General features: G+C 45.7%; 1 protein-coding gene across 5 annotated transcripts in view; it reads left to right on the top strand.

Moving 5' to 3' along the window:
• STYXL1 (serine/threonine/tyrosine interacting like 1) overlaps nt 1-24,746 on the top strand; it is a 257,256-nt gene that overhangs the window by 104,134 nt on the left and 128,376 nt on the right. For all 5 annotated transcript variants that reach the window (XM_086954773.1, XM_086954771.1, XM_086954770.1 and 2 more), the window contains exons 7-8: nt 8,176-8,273; nt 20,653-20,765. In XM_086954773.1, coding sequence (XP_086810899.1) covers nt 8,176-8,273; nt 20,653-20,765 — 211 coding nt within the window. The remainder of the gene's footprint in view (nt 1-8,175; nt 8,274-20,652; nt 20,766-24,746) is intronic.

Raw genomic sequence — 24,746 nt, 5'->3', positions numbered from 1 at the left:
CTAGCCTTGCTCAGATCAGACAGGCCAAATCTATCGAAAAAGATGTGCAGGGCTAAAACCCTGTAATCTTCCGCAATGACTTTGGAGTTACCAATTCTCAGTACAGTCTCGATAATGTAAACAAAAATACCTGCCATGGATGTCGGGAGCCTATACAGTTCCTATGATCAGCTTCTTGTCCAGGCATTATTGGCGTTATCCCATTTTTTGAGATTTTATGTAGAAGTGTTTTTTCAGACCAGAATGGCAATCCTGCTATTTTTTGGAACAAGAGGTCAACTCAGATTGATTACCCTTTGAATCTGTTTTCTAGCTACTACTGATTACAGGTCCTACCGTGTCCCTTTTAGCTTCAGCTACTTGGATTCAGGGAGATGGGTCTTTTAAATCAGAGCAACGTATGCTTTTGTAGTATTAAACCAAATGCAAGATCTTTTTTCTTTTCACATAATGTGACAACCCATTTGCATTCAGTGATGTAATCCTCAGTGGCTTACTCACCGTATTCATAACTGATGTCTCAGCTGGCCTCAACAATCCGGCAAAGATCTCAAATGATGATTACTGCTCAGGGAGTGGATGGTCAGCTCTCAGGTGTAGAGGGTAGGGGGCTTGTACCCACACTCCTTTGTTATTGTCTACTAGGGGAACTTTGATGAGTGCCCCGGGATAGCCTGTCCAGTAGCAATTATGTATGAAGGAGATATACTGGATGCTTTGGATAGGATAGTGTGAAAAATGTGGTCCACTTGCAATAGGGAGGAAAATTACCCTTGACAAATGGAAGGTCTACGGACTAGGGGTAATGTAGGGCTGCTGTTGAAGGATTCCTGCAGGGGTAGTCCAACATGTCTGTTGTCCTGGAGCTATACACCAGTGCTGTGGGTCCAAGAGCGTGAATGTAGGTATTGAGTAGAAACAAGTCTGGATATGGTTGATTACAGTTGAAAGGTCCCTGCTACCATGCCATTTGCATGGAAATAACAGATAGTCTGCAGGGGGTTATGTCGGTACGGTTGAGTGTTTGAACCCGGAGATATCAAGTCCCTGTCACCATGAAAGCCACTCAGTGTATGCCCTCTCTGCATTAGTAGGAACTATAATATATGTTAGTGATCGTAACAGGTATATCAGAAACAACTAACAAGAAACTCAAACACTTACATTTACAGTTTCTACAACACAGCTGATCACGATGTCCCTGAATCCTAAGGACTTGCACATCAAGAACTATCAGCCTTCAGGAAATGATCCTGATGTTGCAGTAGCCTCCACTCACAAGGGCCTCACTGAATCCATGGGACAGATAGTGAATCACGATAACAGTTCAGCGTGGCGGACTGTCCTCATGGTCTTGTTAGCATGAGCCTTGCTTCAAGAGTGAACATGATTTGTCCCTTTCTGTGGCAAGTCTTTCTACTATTTGGCTAGGACCACCTCTCTAGGACGTTCGTCTATCAGATCCTGATCCAGAGGGCGGTTGTGAATCCCCATCGGGATCAGTCTGGTGCAGGCGCAATGAGGGACAGTGCCATCCTTCGGATGAGGACTGTGAATGTGTCACCACTTCCATAAAGTTGGCACCAAGGGAGTGAAGGAAACTTTCCAGCTTGCCATCCATTGTGATAATCATGAGAAATGGATCAAGCAAACCAAACTTAGTGTCCCACTGTTTTTGACAGGGGCACAGAGTCAAGAACATTTTCCATTTCACATTTGTTGTAGAGGGGAAAAAAGCCCATGAGGTGTAGGTTGGAAGCATAGTCACTGGCTGGGCCACTGCTCATCGAAAAAGTGTTTGTAAACTAAATGTAGAATTCTTTAGATATAGTGAGGAATACTTGGATTTTCACAACTGCCACATACCACCACATTTTATGGCTCATTCTTAGGGTCACATCTTTTTTGCTAGTGGGGAAAATGCCACCATATGAAAGACTGGCTCTGTGCTCATTCATACTGCGGCACAACATTGTATTTCTACATTTTAATACAAGAGATGATTCACTCTTCACACACACTTTTTTCTTCTTCTCAGAATCACTCAATGTGCTATTTAGAGTATTGTGGATATACCATCCACCCTATATACAATGGGTGTGTCTTCTAAATAAGGTGAACCCTCTATTTCGATTGTATACCTCAGTATACACTCTGAAGAGGGCAGACAGGGCATCAGCCAATTCCTGGTGGCATGTCCGCAGGCATCCACCTCCACATCACTCCACTGTTATTACTGGCACTCTGCTTTGCTCTTCTGCCCTAGCTCTTTTCTACTGGGTGGTTACTTAGCCTGACTGTCCTCTTTGCTATCTCTACTGATGATAATAACCACTGGTATTTCCAGTGCCTCATCCTTTTGGCGATTATGGGAGCACTAGCTGGTAACCTATCAATCACATAAGAGATGCTATGGCCATTTGTGTCAAACAGCACCTCATCAATGGATGATGGATGGACTCCAACTGGAAATCCCGTTGGTCTTGTCTGCATCTCCTCCCACACCTCCTCCTCTGCTTTGCTCACATCTTTGCACAGAGCTTTGTTGTTTGTTGCTACGTCTGCACTACCTAAATCTTCCTACAGTGTTCCATCCTCAGATTGCATGCTATCTGAAAAAGCTTTCTATACTCCTAAAACCCTGCATGAAACCCCACTTTTTCTCAAAACTTCTGATTGTCACCTCTTTTTACCTTCAAGGACACGTTCCTACTTTCCATCCTTGCACGCCTCCTCTCTCAGAACACAGCCTGCTCTGTCTCGAGCGTTTATCTCAATTTTTGCTTTTCTCCAAATTGTCCACACCTTTTAAAGATCATAACAAATTACTTTGTGTTAACTCTAAATCCCCTCAAACCCACTTATTAATCCCACCAACCATCTGCATGAACTCACAAACCACCTCCAAATGGTTACAGCCAAGTTATTTTAATTTTAGCTACCACAAGGAAACGTAAGTAAATGAATGGGATGTTTCGTAGAATTAATATTTTAATATGAATTCCAATGGCACACAATAATCAATAACACTGAGCTAACCACTAACCTTGGGTTCTGGAGCGGCGTGCTTCAACGCCTCGTCAGGGGTAGTTAGTGCTATATAAATACAATTACAAGCAATCCCCATACATACATGCATGCATTCTATGCTGGTGTACAGAATACTGCTTAGATGCGTCTGTATGGCCGCACTGAAGCTTTTCTCCTTCCGAAGGTGTTCTTGTTCTAGTATAAAAGCACCGCATTGGCAGTTTTATGTGGAACCACCAGCCATGGGCCTGTTCCCTTGAGCCACTAGGTAATCCTTGAAATTGAAATTGAAATTAAAATACTTATAAAGCGCACGTCCACCCTGCGGTTTCTTGGCACTAGGAGCACAGACCATCAGACAGTGGGGAGGGCAAAACTACTAGTGAGGGAAGGCTTGGGCGAAAAGAAAAGTCTTCAGAGCTTTACGACACTCAAGATAGTGGGGGGAAGACCTAAGAGAAAGGGGGAGGGTGTTCCAAAAGGTAGGCGCAAGAGTGGAAAATTTAGCGCCACCTGACCTCTTCTTCTTAAAGCGGAGAACAATCAAGAGGGATTGTGAGGAGGTACGTAGGTTTCTGCTGGGGAGATATGCCTTTATCTCAGAAGAGATAAAGCCAGGAGCCGTCCCAGCCCTCGCCTGGAAGGTGATGCAGCCCATTTTAAACAACGCTCGTTCCCGTATAGGCAACCAGTGCAGAGCTTTGAGCAGCGGGGTGACATGATGAGACTTTGACAGATTGTACACAAGTCGGGCTGCCTGGTTCTGCACCAGTTGGAGTCTCTGAAGGTTGTACGCGGGGACACCGGAATACAAGGCGTTGCCGTAGTCTAGACGGGAGATCACCATCGCAGACAGAATGAGTTTAAGGGCACTGAAGGAGAAGAAACGGGACACCTTACGGATTGTGCGAAGAGTGAGAAAACGGGAAGAAACAACTGAACTGATCTGGGAGTGCAGAGTGAGATGAGCATTGAGTTTGATTTCTAAAGTTTTGACTGAAAGGGAGGGGACAGGGGGGGACCCAGGGAAGACGGCCAAAAGGAAGAGTTCCAGGGACTGGAGGTTCCACCCGTCAGAACCAGCTCGGTTTTGTCGGGGTTGAGCTTTAGATGGTTAGAGCTCATCCAGTCCCTGATGAAGAGCATAGTGGAATGGAAATTGTGAATAGAATCTGGAGAGGAAGATAAATTAAAAACCAGTTGAAGATCGTCAGCATAATTGTAGATGCTGACGTCCATCAGCTGAAGTGCAAAAATAAGAGAGGAGACATACAAATTAAACAACAAGGGAGACAGAGAGGATCCTTGCGGAACTCCACAGTGGGCCCTTTGAGAGGGAGCGGAGAAGTTGGCTAGATGGACGGCCTGAGTGCGGTCCCTCAGAAAGGAAGCCAGCCAGACCAGGGCGGTCCCCCTGATGCCAGCCGCCTCGACACGGGAAAGAAGGATGGAATGGTCCACCGTGTCAAAGGCGGCGGACAAATCAAGGAGAACCAAAGTCTGGGGCCGACTCGCATCCATGCCCTCTCTGAGGTTGTCCATCACCGAGAGAACTACGGACTCCGTAGAATGCGCCGGGCGGAAACCCGCCTGGCGAGAGGCTAAACAGCCATTTTCCTCCACAAAGGCACTGAGAGTACGGGTGACGTGGCGCTCCAAAATTTTGCCTAAAAAAGGAAGAAGAGAGATAGGACGGTAATTAGAAAGTGAAGATGGGTCAGCACCAGGCTTTTTCAAAATAGGGATGATGATGGCGGATTTGTGGGACTGGGGGACAATACCATGGACCAAGGAGTTGTTAAGGAAAGTGAGCGGAGGGGAGGGACAGGCCGAGTAGATTTGTTTTAAGATATGTGCAGGGCAGATGTCAGATGGGGAACCAGACTTAACCATAGAAAGAAGGGAGCGAAAAGCTTCTTCAGTCAAAGGGGGGAAGTGGTCAAGGTGTGTTCGGGGAGAGAAGGGCAGAGGATCGGAAAAAGAAAGGGAAGGAGGGGCAACGTTGGACTTAATGGCAATAATTTTCTCTATAAAATGACTATTGAGTGAGTCACAAAGAGTCTGGGATGGAGAAGGTTTAAGGGTGACTCTGTCCGAGAAAGCTAAGTCTTGCACGATAGAGAATATCTCTCTCGGCTGATTCTCGGCGAGCAGAATTTTGGAAGAGAAATATTCTGTTTTGGCAAGATGAATGGATTTTTTGTATTTATTTAGAAGCGTAGAATATTGAATTTTGAGAAGAGGGCTGTAGGCGTGGCGCCAAGCGCGCTCCGCTTGCCGGAGGGCCATTTTTTCCTCTTTAAGTGCGGCATTAAACCACCTATTGGCGTCGTAATCGCGCCTAGCAGTGACTCGTCTGAGTGGAGCCACCTGGTCGCAGCCACTGCTAAGCCAATTATTTAGAGAATCCATTTGGGAGTGAAAAGGAGAGTCAAGAAGATTGGGAGGAGAGGCAGAAAGGGAGGAACACAGAGATGTCATGTCCACATGAGTCCAATTGCGGGCCCAAACGTTCCTCGGAAGAATTTTTTTGTTTACCAGGCTCGGGTGTAAGGAAAAAGAAATAAAAAAATGGTCAGACCAGACACATGGGTAGACCACCGGGGGAGAAACGGGACAATTAAGCGACCAAACCTGGTCTAGAATGTGACCGTGAACGTGGGTAGGGGTGTGAACATGAGACACGAAGTTAAGAGAACAGAGGGAGTCAGAGAAATCTTTGGAGAAAAAGTCCTCAGCCGGATCAGAGGGCCAATAATTGAAATCCCCAAGTACCAGGATAGAGGAATTATTCACGGCCAATGTGGCCAGCAAGTCTTGGAAAGCGGGGAGGAAGTGCGAAGCAGATTGTGGGGGACGGTTCAAAAGCAAGCAAGTGAGAGGTGGCGAGAAAGACGCAGATCGGACCACTAGATAGTCAACTGTAGCGATAGGAGGGGTAGGTAATGACTGAAAGTGTATGTCGGAGCGGGCAATGATAGCAACACCGTGCCCGCCTTACCAGCCGGTCTGTCGGCTTGGATAGCGTAATAAGGGGAGGGAATGGCAGCCAAGAGATCCTATTCAAGTGTTCCTTAAACCTGCAGTTCTGTCACTTCATATAATAATAATAATACTGATTCTTGTAAAGCGCGAACAGCTACCTCGCGAGGAGGTGTCCCGGCGCTGAAAAGAAACCGCAGCAGCAGAGAGGGATGCAGGGAGAGGTACTAGGCTTTCTGTCCAAAGAGCCAAGTCTTTAGGATTTTCCTAAAGATGGCTTCTGACGGGGCAGATTGGATGGCAGGGGGGAGGGAGTTCCAAAGCTTCGCAGTGCCTACTGAGAAAGATCTACCTCCGAGTCTCGCTCTTCTCGCTCGAGGTACAGCCAGTAGGGTCTGCGAGTTTGATCTCAGGTGTCTCTCTTGATGGTAGCGGGGGAGTCGGAGTTTCAGATAATTGGGACAAGTCCCTTTTTGTGCTCTGTAAGCTAGGGTGAGCGCCTTGAATTTTACTCTGCTTGTCACTGGAAGCCAGTGCAGCTCGTGAAGATGCAGAGAGATATGATGTTTAAAAGGCACGTGTTTTATCAATCTCGCAGCTGCATTCTGCACGCTCTGCAGGCGTTGTGTCAGATATTTTGGGAGGCCAAGATAGAGGCCGTTCGAATAATCCAGTCTGGATGTGACTGTCGCATGGACCACCGATTTACGACAGTCAGTTGGTAGAAGAGAGAGAAATTTCCGGAGGTTGCGGAGTTTAAAGTGGCAGCTAGAGGTGACTTGTTGTATGTGAGAGGAGAAGGAAAGCGTCTCGTCCCACCATACACCCAGATTTTTTGCCTTGGTGCCAGGGGTGGGAGCAGGACCCATTTCGGTGGGCCACCAGAGGTCAGGGGAGGGTGGAGTACTTTTCCCAAAGAATAGTACCTCGGTTTTGCTAGCATTCAATTTTAGCTTGTTAGTGTTCATCCATCTGGCTACGTCACTAAGACAGCCTTTTATTTTGCTGAACGCTGCTTCTGACACCTCAATGTATGGGAAGACTAGTTGCGTATCATCCGCATACGAAATCGCCTTGACCCCCCATTTGGCGATTAAGGTAAAAAGTGGAGCCAGATAAACATTGAAAAGTAGCGGGCTGAGGGCGGACCCTTGCGGGACACCACACCACAGCCGTTTGGGTTCAGAGGAAAAAGCGCCCAGAGCTACTTTCTGAGAGCGGTTCGTAAGGTAGGAGTGCAACCAGCTCAGTGCCTTGTCCTCTAAGCCAATATCCTTCAATCTGAGCAGCAATCTACCGTGATCCACAGTATCGAAGGCGGCAGATAGATCCAGGAGCACCAGCATGGCCGATGCTCCTGAATCCAGCGACCACCTGATTGACTCAGCCACCTCAATGAGGGCAGTTTCAGTGCTGAAGCCGGCCCTGAAACCAGACTGTGTTTCATGTAGTATGCCACTTTTTTCGATGAAACCATTGAGTTGGCGTTGGATAAGTTTTTCCAGCATTTTTCCTGGGGCTGCTAGTAGGGAGATGGGGCGGAGATTGCTCAGATCATCGGGGGCGCCATTGGGTTTTTTTTTCAATGGGAGAAGAGTGGCATGTTTCCAGCGGTCGGGGAACGTGCCAGTCTCGATGGACATGTTCCAGATGTGAAGGAGTGGCCCTACCGTGGCATCCGACATCATTTTCCACAGTTTGGGGGGGCAGGGGTCATCAGGAGCACCTGATTTGCATTTGTGTAGTTCTTTCAATGCATCCTCGTGGGTGATTGGGAGGAACCGAGTCATATATTGATGTTCCAGTTCTACAAGGTCCTCTTCAGTTGGCTCCATCTCTTTAAGCTCCAGTCCTGCATGCTTGAGCCTTGTAGCCTCCAATGTACTGTTCCAGTTTGACATGTTCACTCCTCAAGAACTGCTGGGTCTGCCTGGCCTCAGGCGCCAGCTGGAGCTTGTGTGAGTGCTGGTGTGTGAGCTCACGCATGCGCAGTCCACGCTTTGCATTTCTTCACTCTCCACTACAACATTTTTACTATTTATTTTCTATATATCTTTAAAGCAGTTTATAAATGTAGTGGCCGCTATTTCCAAATGAGAGCGTGAGAACAGATGGAAAATGTGACACAGTTTCACTGACTAAGCCATCTTTCGCTCTTTCCAGTTATCCGCCTGGTGCCTGCCACACTTTCCAAATTCCCGTTCCAGATTCCTGCGAAGCAGACATCTTCTCCTTCTTCCCAGATGTGTGCAACTTTATAGGTGAGATGCTTGTTTGATTCCATGTCTATAGTGTGTGCAGATCGGGCCCTTTACATGTTTCTGTAATGCATTCCCCACTTACACAGCTGTTCCAGCTATGCCACCGATTTACTAGCCATGCAACAAATAACACTGCACACTCAGCATTGCTACAAACATAGACATACTAAAGCTTTTGACTCATTCCACAATCAAACCAATATAGTCGGAAATCAGCTGTTTCATCCGAACCATACTTACTTGTGCCACCCATACCATGCTCAGCCTCGCCATCCATAGCTTCCCCATCTCAAATAATCTTTCAATACCACCTCTTCTCAAAGCATACCCGTACGCAAAGTGTTTGAGTCTGCGAGATGCTCTTTTTCAGTGGCTTCACTTATTCACTCACTTCCCTTGCTCACCCATCTGGCCCATACCAGCTCCTGTTAATGCCAGATCGTCCACTCTTCCTCATATTCATCCTTGCCACCTAGAGGATTCCATACTCAGTTGTTCCACCTGTCCTTCCCTAAACCCAGCCATGTCACCCAAATCATTCATTAATCAGCCACTTAACTCTTCCCTTGAGATGCTCAGATACAGCACATTCCATCCCATATTCTGCAATTCCATCCTATATTAAACTGTCTCACCTCTGTGACCCCATTTTTAATAATCACCCGCACCTTCCCTTACTTGGCCATCTAATAATTAGCTCTGTTGCTCAAACCCATCCGTAACTAGTCGTACACGTCTATGTCTACTTACTGATCATTGGGATGCATACCACCTGAGGCACCAGGCCCAGTCAGCCACACTTTACCCTACTCAGTCATGCCACCCACTGTATGCCATGCCCAACAGGACAACCCGAACAATAGCATACTCATCCATGTTACCAAAGTCTTGCCTTGCATAGTCATACCACACAACCACACTAATTGCATATCACTGCATACTTTCATCAGTTTTGCCTTTTTACTAGCTTATACTCAGCCACATGACTTTACCTGATCAATCACCCGTTACCCTGCCATGCCATATATACCACCTAGTATTCATAGTTGTGCCACATAACCCATTTTATTATATGGCACACTCTTTTATATCCTACAGACCAGAAGGAGAAACCGTGATGTTTTACAGCTTATCCTTCTGTCGTAATTGTATTCAAAGTCCTGACTCCTGTAGTGGGTGTCTTTGGTCCGTAGTATTTCTTACTCTGTGTTTGGCTAAAAGGAGGTGAACTCGAATTCAGGCAGCAGGACGATTTTTGGAGAATTGTGCAAGGCACGCTTTACATCCCAGAGACTTGTCTTACTTCTTTGCCATAGAAAGGCCCCACAGGGTGCTGACGCCTCTCCCCCCCCCCCATTGGGCGCCCTGCAGAGAGCCTTTATCGATAGGATACTGAAATGCAGGGAGATAGACGCGATCCTGAGAGCTGCTAGGAACGCAGCCGTTACGCAGTTTGAAAATCGTAATATTGCAATTTACCCTGACTGTGCCCAGAAGATCCAGGAGCAGCACAATTATTTTCTGGAGCACCTCAAGTACATGCTCCTTCGCACAGCTAAGCTCCGTGTCCTAGCGGGAAACATCATTTACCACGCCATACCTTTACCACGCATCCATTGCCACGCAAATGCCTTTACTATGCATGCCTTTATCACACATGCCTTTACCACAAATATGCCTTTACTACACATGCCTTTACCATACATGCCTTTACCACAAATATGCCTTTACCACGCATGCGTTTACTACGCATGCCTTTACCACACATGCCTTTACCACAAATATGCCTTTACTGCGCATGCCTTTACCATACATGCCTTTACCACAAATATGCCTTTACCACGCATGCGTTTACGAGTTAGAATATATATAATGAGTTGTAAAGGCATGCATGGTAAAGGTTTATGCGTGGTAAAGATTTGTGTGGTAAAGGCATTTGCGTGGTAATGGACGCGTAGGAAAGGTGTTCAGGAGGTAGCATTCGCTGCTTACCTCGCTGATCTTGGCAGGGGGAGGTAGGAGAGCGCCGAGGGACTTTCTGTTCCAGCTGCTAGAGGATGGTGGGCTGGCAGCTCCCACTTTGGAGTGATATTACCCGGCCTCCCAGATCCAACAGGCTGCGCATTGGCGCATTGGCTTGTGGAGGGGGCAACTGGGAGAAGTCTCTTCTACAGGACACAATGAGGGGCCTGTTCCTTCTTCAGCTTCTGATGCCACGGGGGTGGGACGCTGTCGGGTATCCTACCTTATTAGAGACGCAGCGGGAACGGACTGTCCTGGTGGCTCTGAAGAGAGCTCCTTTTGCCAGGGAAGTTGTTTTTGGGACTTGGCATCATTCTAAGTGCTTGTGGATTCCGTGGATGGTCTGCCTGGCGGGAGGGTGGTTGCGAGACGCTGGTGGAATTGTTCCAAAATGAAGAGCTTTTTTTTACATTTGAAGCGGTACAGTACAGTTTTTGCCTAGAGCCAGGGCGGTTTCTGCAAAATGCTAGCTTTAGATCTATACTCGGGGATATATGTCCCTCCTTCCCTGTGGCTTCAGGGCCACTGCTTACTTTTCGGGAATTGGAACTGAGAGGGGGCCACCGCTTAGCCTCTCTCCTATACAAAGCCATGACAGCTGATCAGTCGCGCACTCCATTCCCCACCCACGCGGCGTTGGATAGTTGCCTGGGGATACACATCGATGCACAATGGGTGAGACCATATCAAGCAGTGCCAGATTTATACTCACACATTTTAATTTCCTACACCACACGTACAGGACGCTAGTGTTCTTACATAAAAGGGACCCTAGTAGGCCAGCTGTCCCAAATGCCAGAGCCCCAGGGCATCTTTTTTACATTTTGCGTGGAATTGCCCTCTGGTCAGGTGTTCTGAATAAGTGTGGTGGCTTGGGTGAGGGCGGTAGTACGGAATCCCTTTACTGTGGACCCTACCGTTCACCTGTTAGGTGACATCCGTAGTAAGAAAGGCCAGAAATGCAATTTAAGTTCTTGCATGTGTTGCTACTCCTGGCTGTACGCCGTGTGGCGATCGTCTGAATGGGTCAGACTGGTCCCAGTTTTGAGCGCTGGGTGCCAGATGTGATTGAATGGGCACAAAGGAGGTGCAGCTGAAGCAGGAGAGACGGGAAGTTATGGTGGAGGACAATCTAGGGCTTGGGTGGAACTCTAGGCTGCCTTCATGGACCTAAATGCACTCCTCGACAGATGAAGGGGACTCTACAGCCCCGGTTGATGACTAATTGTTTTCCTTGGGGCATGGCATTGTCCTTTTGAGAATCCTGGGTCGACTGGGCTCCACTCCCTGTGTTTATTAAGAAGATCGATTTGGGTATAATGCTGCGGTTTAGGTTTGCTTTTGTTGTACCGGCTGGTTCTCTCTGTGATATGGTTGATGATGGCTACTGTAGATATGTCTGCTTCTGTTATTCCAAAAGAAACCACTGAAGAATGTTTTTTTTAAACTCTACTACCTATGGAGCCCACCAACTTATACTTCATTGTGCCATTACCCCTTTCTCCTCATGCTTAGTTAAATTGGGCATAGTTGATCAGTCGTGGAGTGAATGTCTGCTTGTAGTAGAGTTTGGTGGACTTATTTTATTTATTTATTTATTTATAAAGTTTTATAGCACGAACAAGACCCTCCACCTTCCTCATGGTTCCCCCTCCTTATATATGCTGAACGTTCCGCACATGGCAGACCTGCAATCACTGTTTCTTTACCCCTTATAGTGGCCACTGCCACGGAAACTAGAGTCCTCTTGGAGGGAGTAGAGGGCGGTAGGAGAAGGTTGTCAAGGAGAGGGAAATCTCTCCATTCAGCAGACTGGCCATAAGCTGTACATTACCCCATTAGCGTACATCTCCTTCAGAGAGGTCACTCTTTCATCCCAAGAATCTATCAAGGAGTGTATATATCAGTGACAAACTCTGTAAGAGTTTCAGAAATATTGAACAATACATTTTGAACTCTTTAAGGAGAATTCTTTTTTATCTGTTCATAATACCATTCACATTAGATTTCAGCAGCTGTTTCACCACTTGATAATAATGGTAAGCTTTAGGTATATGCAGGGGCTTTAAGCCAGAATATCATGTATAGAAATATTACTTAACATAAATATTGTATCTTAAATTGCATTCCCAAAAATATCACCTCATTGGGTGTTGATTGTCTATTATTGAATCCAATAAAGAAATATTTTTGTAAATAGTATGTAGGACACAATATCTATGTCTGTCAGATGATGTTCTAATAATGATATTCTAGCCACACTATCAGACCCCTTTTGGGGGCCAACATTGGCTACAGGGCCTCAACCATGGTGGCTGAGGTCATTTGCTGCTGGAGTTCTGGTATTCACCCTACAATGGCTTTGCAAACTCAGTCAAGTACAAGCTTTCCGCATTTGACTCTGAGGGTACCGATGGTGAGATACAAAACATGTGCCTGTTGGTAATGCTTATCATTTATGCAAAAAGAAAGTACTTTTAATCTAACAGCAGAATGTAATTCTACACATTTTGATGGGAACATAGTACTGGGCTGTAATTTAAGCTATTTTTCACAGTAAGGTGTTACACCCTATCCTCATTTCCTTGTCTTCTCTCCTCACTAGGGTTGTGATCCTATGTATAAAGTCCCCAACACACCATGGCTTAGACAATGCTCAGGCACAGGGGCCCATAGCATTAAATTCTCTCACTGGTCAAATGCAACTCAGTTCAATGTTTTTTACCCCACTGGCAAAAGTCTCAAGCATGTGCTACAGACTTGTCTGCACACTCTAGTGTTTTCTCTAAGGTGCAGGCTAAACCCTCCTTTACCTGTCATTTGCTAAATATCCTTGTGGTGTTGAGCTGTGGGCTCATCATCTATGAATTTATGGTAACAAAAAGCAGTTGCCAAGGTTTGAGGTGTAGAAGTCTTCTCTACCATGCATTTTTTTAATGATTTATGTCTCATGCATAGTTTTAACAGACGAGGTTGAATGGTGTAATCAGGGGGAAACGACCTTTACATCACAGTGATTTGACTCGTGAGGGACATCTAGTAACCACTAGTTGAACTGCAGCTCTTTGTAGAATTATTTTGATATTGGATACTATATAATAAGCACTGCCCACTGCTAATCTCATCCCATAATGCTTTGCAGGGCCTTTGGTTGGGAATGTTTTTTTGCCAATAACTGTGTTTGGGGTGGTCCTAAGAGGATAGGACCACCACCAAATCGTTCAATAAGATGTGCTTTTTTGTTTCAAGGCATCTGTTTGGCACTCCCCCTAGGTTAGGGAGGATACCAAAATCATCACCTCTCTCACTGCTTTTTCAGTTTCACATTTAAAGATAGAGATACTTATTTTATCATAACTGGCACTGTGTAGGATGATATTTGCAATTATTGAGCAATTTTTTCACAGTGTAGACAAGTATTCAGTGTCATCAGCTACTGCTATGTGTACTACGTGAAGTTCAAAGTATACTACGTGAAGCTACGTGTATTGCTGCTACGCAAACTACGCCTAGGCCTACTCCATACGAAATTGATAAAACAAGTATAAACTTTATATAAAAAGATATACGATCAGACCACACAATACAAGAATCAACATATAATACAGGGTAATATTTGTCCCGGCTGGCTGGTAGGTTCAAATCCCAACCGCTGCTTTTAACATACTATGCTGTTCGTAATGCTAGAATCACACACGTTTCAATGGACAGACAATAGTGAACTGCTTAACAATACAATCCTGTGCTGAGCACAGGAGAAATAATACAATGTTTAAAGATACACCCGTTACCTTGCAATGGGAAAAATAATGCAATGGGTACCGCTATAAACATGTACTGCGCAATGAAGGAATAATACAATGCATCACACCCCAATCATGTACTTTGCAATGAAGACATACTGCAATGCGTCCCACTACAATCATGTACTTTGCCCTTAATGATTAATGCAATGCATAGCTACAATCATGTACTTTGCAATGAAGAAATAATGCAATGTGGGCCGCTGAAATCCTGTACTTTGCAAGGCAGAAAAAATGCAATGCATAGCGCTACTATCATGTACTTTGTTATACAGAAATACTGTCGGGCGTCATAAGACAGTTCGGCAGTTCGTTAGCAGCAATATTGACAATGTGTATTACGACAGTCAGCCTCTTCCATAACAGTTGCCCCCACACGGATCAACGATGACCTAGATCACAGCTTCTCACTCTGGCCCCAGTACTGCCACTTCTTTGGTCAGTACGGGCCACACCCTGAGCCAAAGCAAAGGCTCACGTCGCCAGAAGGACTGAGAGGCTGAGAGAGTGTCCCTCCGAGCCCGCACCCCGCCCAGGCAGTGTTCAACGATGCCTGGGGGCGCGACCCCACTCTCCTCTCCTCCTTCGACGGACTGTGCCTGCCGTGTAGAACTTCCTTAATGGGCCTCAGCGGCTCAGCCTGGCAGCTCAGCTTCTCCGGGGTTGCCGGTCCGGGCGCGACTGTTAGGAAGGTCTCAGGCGGCCGCAGTGCACACGTACCCCATGCTTCTAAGACTGTATTACTCCGGGTGCACGTTCACTACAGCACCCTCCGGGTCTCTTCTGGCACAAAGCCACACACACAATGCTGATGAGTCTTTCCGTTGACTCCGAGTGCACGTTCACCAGGCACTCCTTCCCGCAGTCTCAGTTGGCACTAAGACACGCACACTGCGCTGCATAGACACACTTTCTTCTGGTGCACATGATGATCCACCGATCACCTCCACAGTCCCAGGTTGCACCAAAGCACGCACACTGCTTCACTGAGACTTACCCCAACTCCAGTGCTCCGATATCCAGGCGCTCTTCACCAACGCCTCCGGCCGCACTTCGACACGCTCACCGTGTCCGAGCCTCACTTCTCTTCCCGTGCACTCGATGACCAGGCACTCCTCACCAGCGCCTCCGTTGCACCCCAACTCGCACCCTGCGCGTCTGAGACTCACTCCTTCTTCGATGCAGGCGCGGACCAGGCGCTCTCCACCAGCGCCTGCGGTGCAACACGACACGCACCCTGCGCGTCGAGACTCACTTCTCCTTCGATGCACGTGCCAACCAGCTGCTCCTCACCAACGCCTGCGGTGCACCACGACACGCCCCCTGCGCGACTGAGCCTCACTCCTCCACAGATGCACACTCTGACCAGGCGCTCTTCACCAATGCCAGCGGTGCACCACGACATGCACCCAGCGTGTCCAAGACTCACTTCTCCTTCGGTGCACTCGTCGACTAGGCGCTCTTCACTAATGCCTCCTGTGCACCACGACACGCACCCAGCGAATCCAAGTCTCACTTCTCCTCCATGTGGCCAAGATCACAGGGCACACCTTCCGAGGGTCTCAAGCTGCCACAACACGCGTCCACCACGTCGCTTGAAACTTGTCCGGAAACTTTTATGTTCCTGTGTTTCCAAACAGGGAGCCAGCTCACCCCAGGCCCTTGGGGTTACAATACACAGCACAAAGCACAGTCTTCTTCAAGCAGGGGGGCCCAGTGCACACAGCATAGTCCCAACAGTCTCTTCCTTGGTTAAAACAGCAAACTGCAGACCAGCCCCAGATCAGGAAGCAAGGATTGGTCCTTCCTAGCAGTATCTTCAGTTGTTCCTTCCTTAGCAGAGGTTCCTCTTGACCATGAAATGGGGCTAAGCCTTTTCAGTCTCAATCCATTTCTATTCCATTCCAACATTCAGGGGTTTCAGCTCTCATAGTTATACCCCTTAATGTCTTTGAAGTTTGTTGTGCTCAGGGGACCCTGACCCCTCCCTAAATCAGTTCTGGCTGTCTCCCTCCCAGTGTCACCTTTCTCCCCTTGATACTTGGGGTCTGGATCCTTAATCACTCAGCAGGAGATGGGTCAATTGGTTTATAGCACCAACCCAGGCCTTTTCACCTCCTGGGCTTCTCCTCCCCCTTCTCTCCAGAAGCAGAGCAGCCTGGTGCCATCTCAACTCCTCCCTGGGTCAAGACATTTCCCGGCTCCTCGCACCCCTCGGATCCAGACAGTCAATCCACATTCAGCAGAGACACACAGAAATGCCTAAAGCACAAAACTCAGCCACTTTCTAAAAGAGTGGCTTCTGAACACACAGTGACAAAACCACTTTCATAGAAAGATGTGTTATGACACTGTGAGTTCATACATACCAAACTTCACCTCTCCATTTTAAGCTTATAAGAAACTATGCTAACAAACACAATACCCAGCTTCCCACATTCTGTCCTATAGTCAGAATGGCCTATCACCAGTGAAAAATGAAATGGAGTGTTTTTCACTGTCAGGACATAACACACACCTCAGTATATGTCCTGCCTTTTACTTATACTGCACCCTGCCAAGGGGTTACCCGGGACCTACCACAGGGGTGTCCACTGTGTACGCAAAAGGGAAAGTAAGGCCTGACAAGTGGTTACACTTCTCTGGACAACATGCTAACTTAGCACTCTGCGCGCAGGCTGTACACTGAAGGCCTGAGTTCCCCTTTGTGCCCGCCTCTGCATTACTAGCCCTTGCCCTTTACTAGTAAGGCAAATATACCAATCATAGACAGCCAATCACCATTACACTTTACACAGGGAACACTTGTACTTTGACACTGATCAGCAGTGGCAAAGTACCCAAAGCATCTTAAAAAAAAGGAGGTAGAGGCAAAAAGTCATGGGTAATCACGCCAAGATATGCCAGGTCTAACATACCCTAACTTTGTAACCAGTGTTTTACAATTCACCCCTTAACAAGTCGCGCAAACAAATAAAAATTTTGGTGTATGCCCTGTGCATGCTGTTTTAAGGCAAAAACAATGAAATTTCTTATAGTTTCCCTTAGCTGAGCCATTCCTTGTTCCCAGTACTTCATAGCAATTGGAGAGGTCCAAATAATCAGTTGAATAATGCTCAATACTTGGACATGCATTGGTGCTAGAAATTGTGTACAAACTGGTACACTGTTCTATGGGTCTAGGCTAGCAGCTCTTGAGGTATGCATGGCATAGCAGGGTGCCTCCGTTTGGCCCAAAATTGTTGAGCCTTCTACTAAGCCATCCTTTAATGTTCTCAGAAACAACTCTGAGATGCTTGTAGGTGGAGAGCAGGAATGGGAGATGATGGATTCTTTCCCTTCTGAAGTTGTTGCTACCAGAAAACTAGTGTTGCAGAGGGTGCATTAGGACAACATTGTTGACAGAGTAACTTCTCCTTCTTACCCATCAACAGCAGGCACAGCAAAGGTGCAGACAAGGGAAGTAGCATCACACTTGCTGGCTTTGACAGTCTGCTTGGGCACCAAAAGAGAGGCCTTTGGGATCCCATGACTCAAATACAGTCTTGATGACAGTAGCCTTCAGGCCAGAGGCAAGATATAGGTCATAATTACTCAGCTAACAGACCATTAATAAAAGGTGGAGTTTCTTTATGTGGGACTGATGATAATAGGCACAGCTGCCCTGCCATAATTTCCTTCCTACAAGTCGCTATCCTATACTCAATGACAACCTGCTCTAATGTGGAAATGAGGACCAATGATACTATTCCTGTGATGAAAATAGACACAATTCATAGCCAATGTGAAAATCACTACTTTGTCAAATGTGGTTTAATAATCAGAGAAGTAATTGCAAAGCCTAGTAAGGTTTACAGGTAAAGATCTATCTCCCTGCGTGCGAGCGATTAGCACTGGTATATTACACCTCTCCTGCCGACATTGTTACAGTCTTAAAGTCTCTGCTGCCAATATGATTTCTGTGCCTTACCCCTAACCGTCATGACACCCTCTTCAGCTACCTCAGTATCTACTTCCTATTAATATTATATATTTTATGTACTCCACATATATTCTGTACACTTTCTCCTATACTAAATCTGAATTGCACTATTTGTATATGTACTGTATCTACCACTAAAGTGTCATAGATATATTTATATTCTATAGCTACCTCACTTATCGCCATACATATATACCCCAAAACTGTATCATCTGTGTATCCTGATGCTTATTGTTCTTTTATATACGGTCACTGTGTATCTATACTTACAATTGTGACTCATGCTGAGACAGATGTGCAAATGCTGTTAAGGGCTCTGATACCTTCTGGTCAATAAAGAAAAATAATTACCACAACAGGAACAGTTAGAAAACTATAGTGGGCCAACGAGTGATAGAATTATAACTCAGGCAGATTGTGTTTTCTTGCAAATTATTTAAAGGGCTTGTTTACTGTCACAAATTGTGACCTGTATTGTGGCACAGCTATTGTTATGAAGATATCAGGGAGAAGGTAGGGCAGGACAAATGTAGGTTGTGACTGAGAAGTCAGTGCAGTGAAGAATGAACCAGATGATAGGCAAAGAGGAGGACTTGCAAAAGAAAAGACAGACAGTGTTCGGGTAAGAGCTAGATAGATGAAAATGAAGAAAGAAAGGTAGGGCTTGGGATGAAGTGTGTCACGATTCGCTCCTTGTACTCTCGTGCCCTACCAACAAAGGTGTGCATAATGTGATCTTCTTGTGTTCTAATAAGCTTCCAGATACTCCCCTGCATGCATATCCTGACTCCCATCCATTTGATCACTACCTGAGAATTGACATCCATTCCCAATCCATGGCAGGTTTTGTGAAAGCCAGCCTGCACATGCTTGAAGCCAGCCTGCGCATGTTTGGAACTCCATTACTTTGAATTCCCTGCTCACTGCTTTGTCTCCACCCCTACAGGCCAAGGATGGGTGGAGGAATTCAGCTCACCTGTGGCTGGCTGCTACCAGCCTTATCACACCTGATTCATGTGATGAATGTGAGCTCTTTTAAGCCCCAGCTCCCTTTAGGCCAAGGTTGGTCATTGTAGCTGTGTTTCGGTGAGACCAATTCTTGTTTCCTGAGCTTTTGCTATTCCTTGATTCCTGAGCTATAGTTAATCCTTGTTCCTTGATTCCTTGTGCCTGAATTAGCGCTGCCTGCAGTGCTACCTTGTTTCCTGAGTTCCAGAGCTATAGTTATTCTTTCTTCCTGTTCCTGAGCTTAAGCTATTTCTTCTTCCTGATTAGCACTGCTTGCAGTGCTCCCTTGACTCCTGTTTCCTGAGCTGTAGCTATTTCCTGTTTCCTTGAACTAGCACAGCAGTGCTACATTGACTCCTAAGCTATAGTAACTTCCTGTTCCTGAACTAGTACTGCCTGCGTGCTAACCTGACTCTGGAGCTTTTGTTCAATTCTTGTCTCAGCTCCAGCACAGCCTTCAGTGCTACTGTGTTTTATTGGCTTGCGATTCAATACTATTCTAGTATACCCTTGTAGCTTCCCCTTCTGTATATCCTTTTCCAGTCCCTGCTTTTCTTCCCATTTCCTTGGTTCCAGTTCCTTGTTCACTCTCTTCTATTCCTGCTGTCTTGCTTTGTTTACCTTGTATGTTTGTTGCCAGCTTTCTGCCAATTTTGCCCTGTGATTTCCTTCCTTTCCTGTTAAGTACTCCTCCTTTGTAGCTCCTTATCCATTGTGCATGTGTTTAGTTCTACTCCCTTGCTGTTACTGCCTTGCGTGTTCCTGTTTGATCGCCAGGCACAGCTGACTATCTAAGTGGTGTTTCTTGTTCACTGTGAGTATTGTCTTTGAGTTACATTTATAACATCACCATTAGTATCAGCTGCACAGACCCTGCCTTTGCATGCACATCCTATATGTGGGTATTTGCAGTCAGTATCTGTAACAGCAATTGTGGGTGAGGAACTTACTGAGCTTCAGTCTTACCGTGTGGAGCTCCCAAGTACATTACCCCACATTCCTTTTATTATTAATGTTGTTTTATATATAAGTGTCTTAAGTGTCCATCGAGGTTGTAGTTATACTGAATGCTAAACTGCCTCTTGAGTGCCCATCCTTTGAGTCTTTGCCAACTTGTTCGCTTGTACAGGCTTCCCATTTGGATCCTTTTTCTCCTCTGACATCCTGTGGGATCCTGGGCAGCACTGTACTCCTCTTTCTGTGTAAGTTTTATTCCCAGTTCCCAGTCCTTGCCCACGTCCCTGACTGTGTTCCCGACATAGTCCTGGACAGTCCCTAACAAAGTGTAGGGGTGACCATCTCACGACATTATTATGTTTCTTATATTATTATGTTTCTTATATAGCGCCTGAATCGACCCCCGAAGGGGTATCTCCGCGCTTGCCTTGGGAACCCGTCCTGGCTTTTCCCTGTCAGATAGCCCCTACAGGGTATCCCCAAGGTGAAAGCCAGGCATCCCGCCGCGGGGGGACCGTTGACATAGGAGAGAAGTAAAAGAATGATAGGAAGATAAAGTGCCTAAACTTGCTTGATAAAAACCCCTATTTCATGTCCCTTTTGGCAGACACTCATCTTTCTCCGAGCTTCTCAGTGCTCGTCTACTCCAGCCTGGGGATCAGCCGCAGCTGCAGTGTGGTGATTGCCTACCTCATGCATCAGCAGAAGAAGACCCTGCAGGTATGAATGCAGCACCTGGGCATGTTAACATTAATGGTCTGAGTCAGGCAGTGCATTGCTAGACAGTAGTAAGGTTCAGCCAGTCTCTTACCTTCAACACACCCCTTGCAGTGAGTGACTGGATGTGAACGTTTTTGTCTGCATTGAAATACAAAGACTGGCTTCGGAAGAGTGTGTTAAATGATAATAAGTTGTTACTTAAGATATACTTTGTTAAAAGCATAGGACGCAAAAAATACACAGAATACGTTAAAGCAGCAAGCCAAAATAAATGACATTGTCTACATGTGAAGAAGAAATATATGTTATTTTCATATTTTCTATCACTCACTCATGTGCATAGGTGTCAAGCATATATAGTAACACAAAAGGGCAACCCAATATTCCCTTGTGGGCTTGGGTTTCTATGATAAAGTAGGTGAAAGGGCCAACAAGAGATTCATTTGGAATAAGGGATAATGGGAATACTTATATTAATCTGTGATGCCAGAGAGTGACATCCCAACTAAATTGGTTTTACTTACTACACAGAAAAGCACAGATTATTAAAGAGAAATTGAATCATTCATGTAGGCAGGAGTATATATGCTTTTTAAAATCGTATTGGAATCAAACAAATCAGAGCTAAAGGGCTTCAGAATAAATGATAGCTTATGGTACATTGACAATGTATATGACAATATACAGCTAGAGTTGAAAAGTTTTCTAACATATGACAATGTACTCAATAACCACTTTCTCAGTACAACCAGAGAATGTTCTGCTTTGAGTGGAAACACTCATGGGAGTGATATGAATTGTCCAAAGGTAAGATGGGCCGTAAGTCAATGTTTTGGTCTCATATGATAAGTACCTACTAGACCATCTACAGGACTGCGATGTTTATTCTAAGATGAATGTAGGACCCCACTAGAAATGAGAAAAGAGGATCAGGGCTGTAGTGAAACAAGCCGGTCTGTATACAGTAGCATACGCCTGCAGTGGCAACAACAGCAAAAGGGAGAGTGCTGCTTTGATCGTGATTTGTGTGCAGATGGAAACCACTACTTAAGTTAAACAAGCATTTGCAAAGCAATCGGTCTCGCCTTTGGGACCTTATATGTATTTAGCTATGCTTCACTCTAGCCTGGGTGCTGAAACATATACTGTTCTTTAACATGGAGAGAAAGTAAGCACCAAACTGCAAAGCCACCAAAAACCTTTAAGATACAAGTACACACCAAAAATCAGTGGGGAAGAGGGGGTAGAAACACATCAACATCCTCTTCCAGGGCTTAGGAACATGAAGACTATTTACCCAATGACCAGTAACTTATGAATTGAATAGTGTGGGCTACAAGATCCTATTTATCCTACCTTTAGGTCTCACTTTTACTGCATAATTGTGCTGTCCAGTTTAACAAATATTGACGAGTTACATTATTTCTCGCTCGATGCAATCAGGTTGGTTCTCTTGTACATCAATTTAGTATCCTGTTAAGCAAGGGGGGTATTCTGTTCACTACTCTAAAATTTTAGGTTTACCCTTCCCTGTTATACAAGGCCGGCTCCCTTGTTTTGCATAAACCATGTCAAGGTGGACAACCTAATGGATAAGCTACACATGAAACACATAAAAACCACTGAAGTCCCCTGAAAGCAGTAGTTAAATAGAGTAACTGGCTTAAACCGGTTATCACGGAACGCTTTGTACATGTAGAATAAATCTGAAAAGAACTTAGCTGCTTGTGGTTTTAAATGATGTTCAGACTAGACAGGACAGTTAATAGCTAAGAGAAAAAGAATACATACAGTGACCACTGCAATAAGTCTTGAATGTTGAGATAATATCTGTAATGTCTTTGTACGTGTCTCCAACCTGCTCATACCAAAATCATATTTAATTATGATAAGTGAGGATGGATCGTCTGCTGGCTGGGAGCCTACACAGTTGTTATATAGGCTAACAAAAGGGAGAGCAAGGGATCGTGTTCACCTAGAGTGAACGGAGAGTACTCCTGTTCCCCTGATTAAGGACTAAATAAACAAAGAGAGGAGTACCACCATAGAGAATAAAGAAAAATTCCTAATGGGGTGTGTAAATGACAAAAGGAAAGAATTTATCCTTTTGTTAAAAATCCCTCACTCACCACCCTAGTGGTGACATGCTTCATCATCATGATTCTTCATCCACCCTGGTGGCCTAGCATCACCAGTGTGTTCTACAACACCTGAATTACAGTGGAGCTGGTTGTGGGTGTAAGTGCAATAAAAGGGTGTGTTAAAAATTGTCCTGGTTTAACTTAGTGGGAAGATACATTTTATGTACAAGCAACTGGACAATGTCAAAAAAGTGTGGTGAGATACTATGAGGGTAGTTACGGCCAACAGTATCTCTGTATGTGATCTGGTCTACATGTTTCAACCTTAGATGGGATATACCAGGTTTTCGTCAGGACCAAAAAACAAGGAAGTGGACGGTATGTGCCCCTACAAGGCTCACCCAGTCCTAAATCCTCGTTACCAGGTTAGCAAAAATCGCTACTGGTGAAGGCTCTAACCTCAGTGGGCGAGCATGTGAAGTAAAAATCAAAAGACCTGTTTGGGAGAGGGTGAGCATGTGAAGTAAAAATCAAAAGACCTGTTTGGGAGAAAAAGAAAGAAACTAACATCCGTCAGACGTGATCAATATTACATGCCTGCTACGTTGTGCAGTGTTGTATCTCAGTGTCAGCATGCTTCATGCCACTCTCTTCAGGAAATTGTGTCACCCAGGCACGTAGTTTTATGGCTAATTATCTTGTACTCGTGCCGGTACCAGCGTGATATTGTAGTGCTGTTCTTTGGCCCACTGAGGGCATTCTATTTTGCCAACACACGCATACTGATCAATAGGTGCGTCCTCCGTGGCATACAATACTTTTATTCCAATCTCGCGCACTCGCAGTAATTATTGTGGCGTAATATTTTCCTCTCGCATCCCTATTATTGTGGTCACGGGGTTCGTTTTTGAAAATGTGCATAGATTACCCGTATAACTCATTTGACACACAAGGACTCACTGACATGTAACATGGAGGAGAAACAAACATATATTAGTAAATGGGAGGCGGCTTACTCCTATTCTAGTGTCTGTTGCATCGGAGGGCAGGGGGTTGTATCACCTCGTGTACAACGTATTCTGTAATTACATGGAGGCAACTGTTTCGGGAAAAGGGGTTGCCGATCAGGGTGGGCTGCGTATCGCGGTAGATTCTGGACTCGTTTATGGCGATGAGTCACGGAGGCTGAAAGGAAGTCTGCTCTACTTACAGTTTTGTCGGGGTGGAAGTGGCCAGTTACCTACATCTCTCCTCCGCTGCCCCGCTACACTGGCCGGAGTTCCCGTGCACGTTAATGTCAGGAGCCGGCTTCCGGGGTGGGCGGGGTTCCGTGTTAGTCACGTGAACGTAGCCTGGGCAACTGCTGTTTACACTCTACTACGGCTGCCGCGTTCGGCCAAAAAGGTTAAAGATTACAAGCCCGGTTCCGTGTAATGGGATAAAGTTATTTGGTGATAGAAAAGGGCGCTATAGTGTAAAAAGCATCTGCGGGATGTACCCACATTGTCAGGGTTGGGTGAATACTGTAAGAGCGACAAAGTGCACGCACATTTGTTAACCACTATCGTGGGGGAGAAGCAGTTGTACAACGGCTACTATATTCTGGCCATGATAGACGCTGATAAAATAAGAGCGTTGGGCAAAGGTGTAGATGCTAAAAAAATGGGCGTTTCACATGCTCGCCCACTGAGGTTAGAGCCTTCACCAGTAGCGATTTTTGCTAACCTGGTAACGAGGATTTAGGATTGGGTGCGCTTTGTAAGGGGCACATACCGTCCACTTCCTTGTTGTTTTGGTCCTGACGAAAACCTGGTATATCCCATCTAAGGTTGAAACATGTAGACCAGATCACATACAGAGATACTGTTGGCCGTAACTACCCTCATAGTATCACACTTTT

Source organism: Lissotriton vulgaris, chromosome 2_1, assembly GCF_964263255.1.
Source record: "Lissotriton vulgaris chromosome 2_1, aLisVul1.2, whole genome shotgun sequence".
Taxonomy (NCBI): domain Eukaryota; kingdom Metazoa; phylum Chordata; class Amphibia; order Caudata; family Salamandridae; genus Lissotriton; species Lissotriton vulgaris.
The sequence above is the reverse complement of the archived record's forward strand: the minus strand, read 5'-3'. Positions and strand labels throughout refer to the sequence as shown.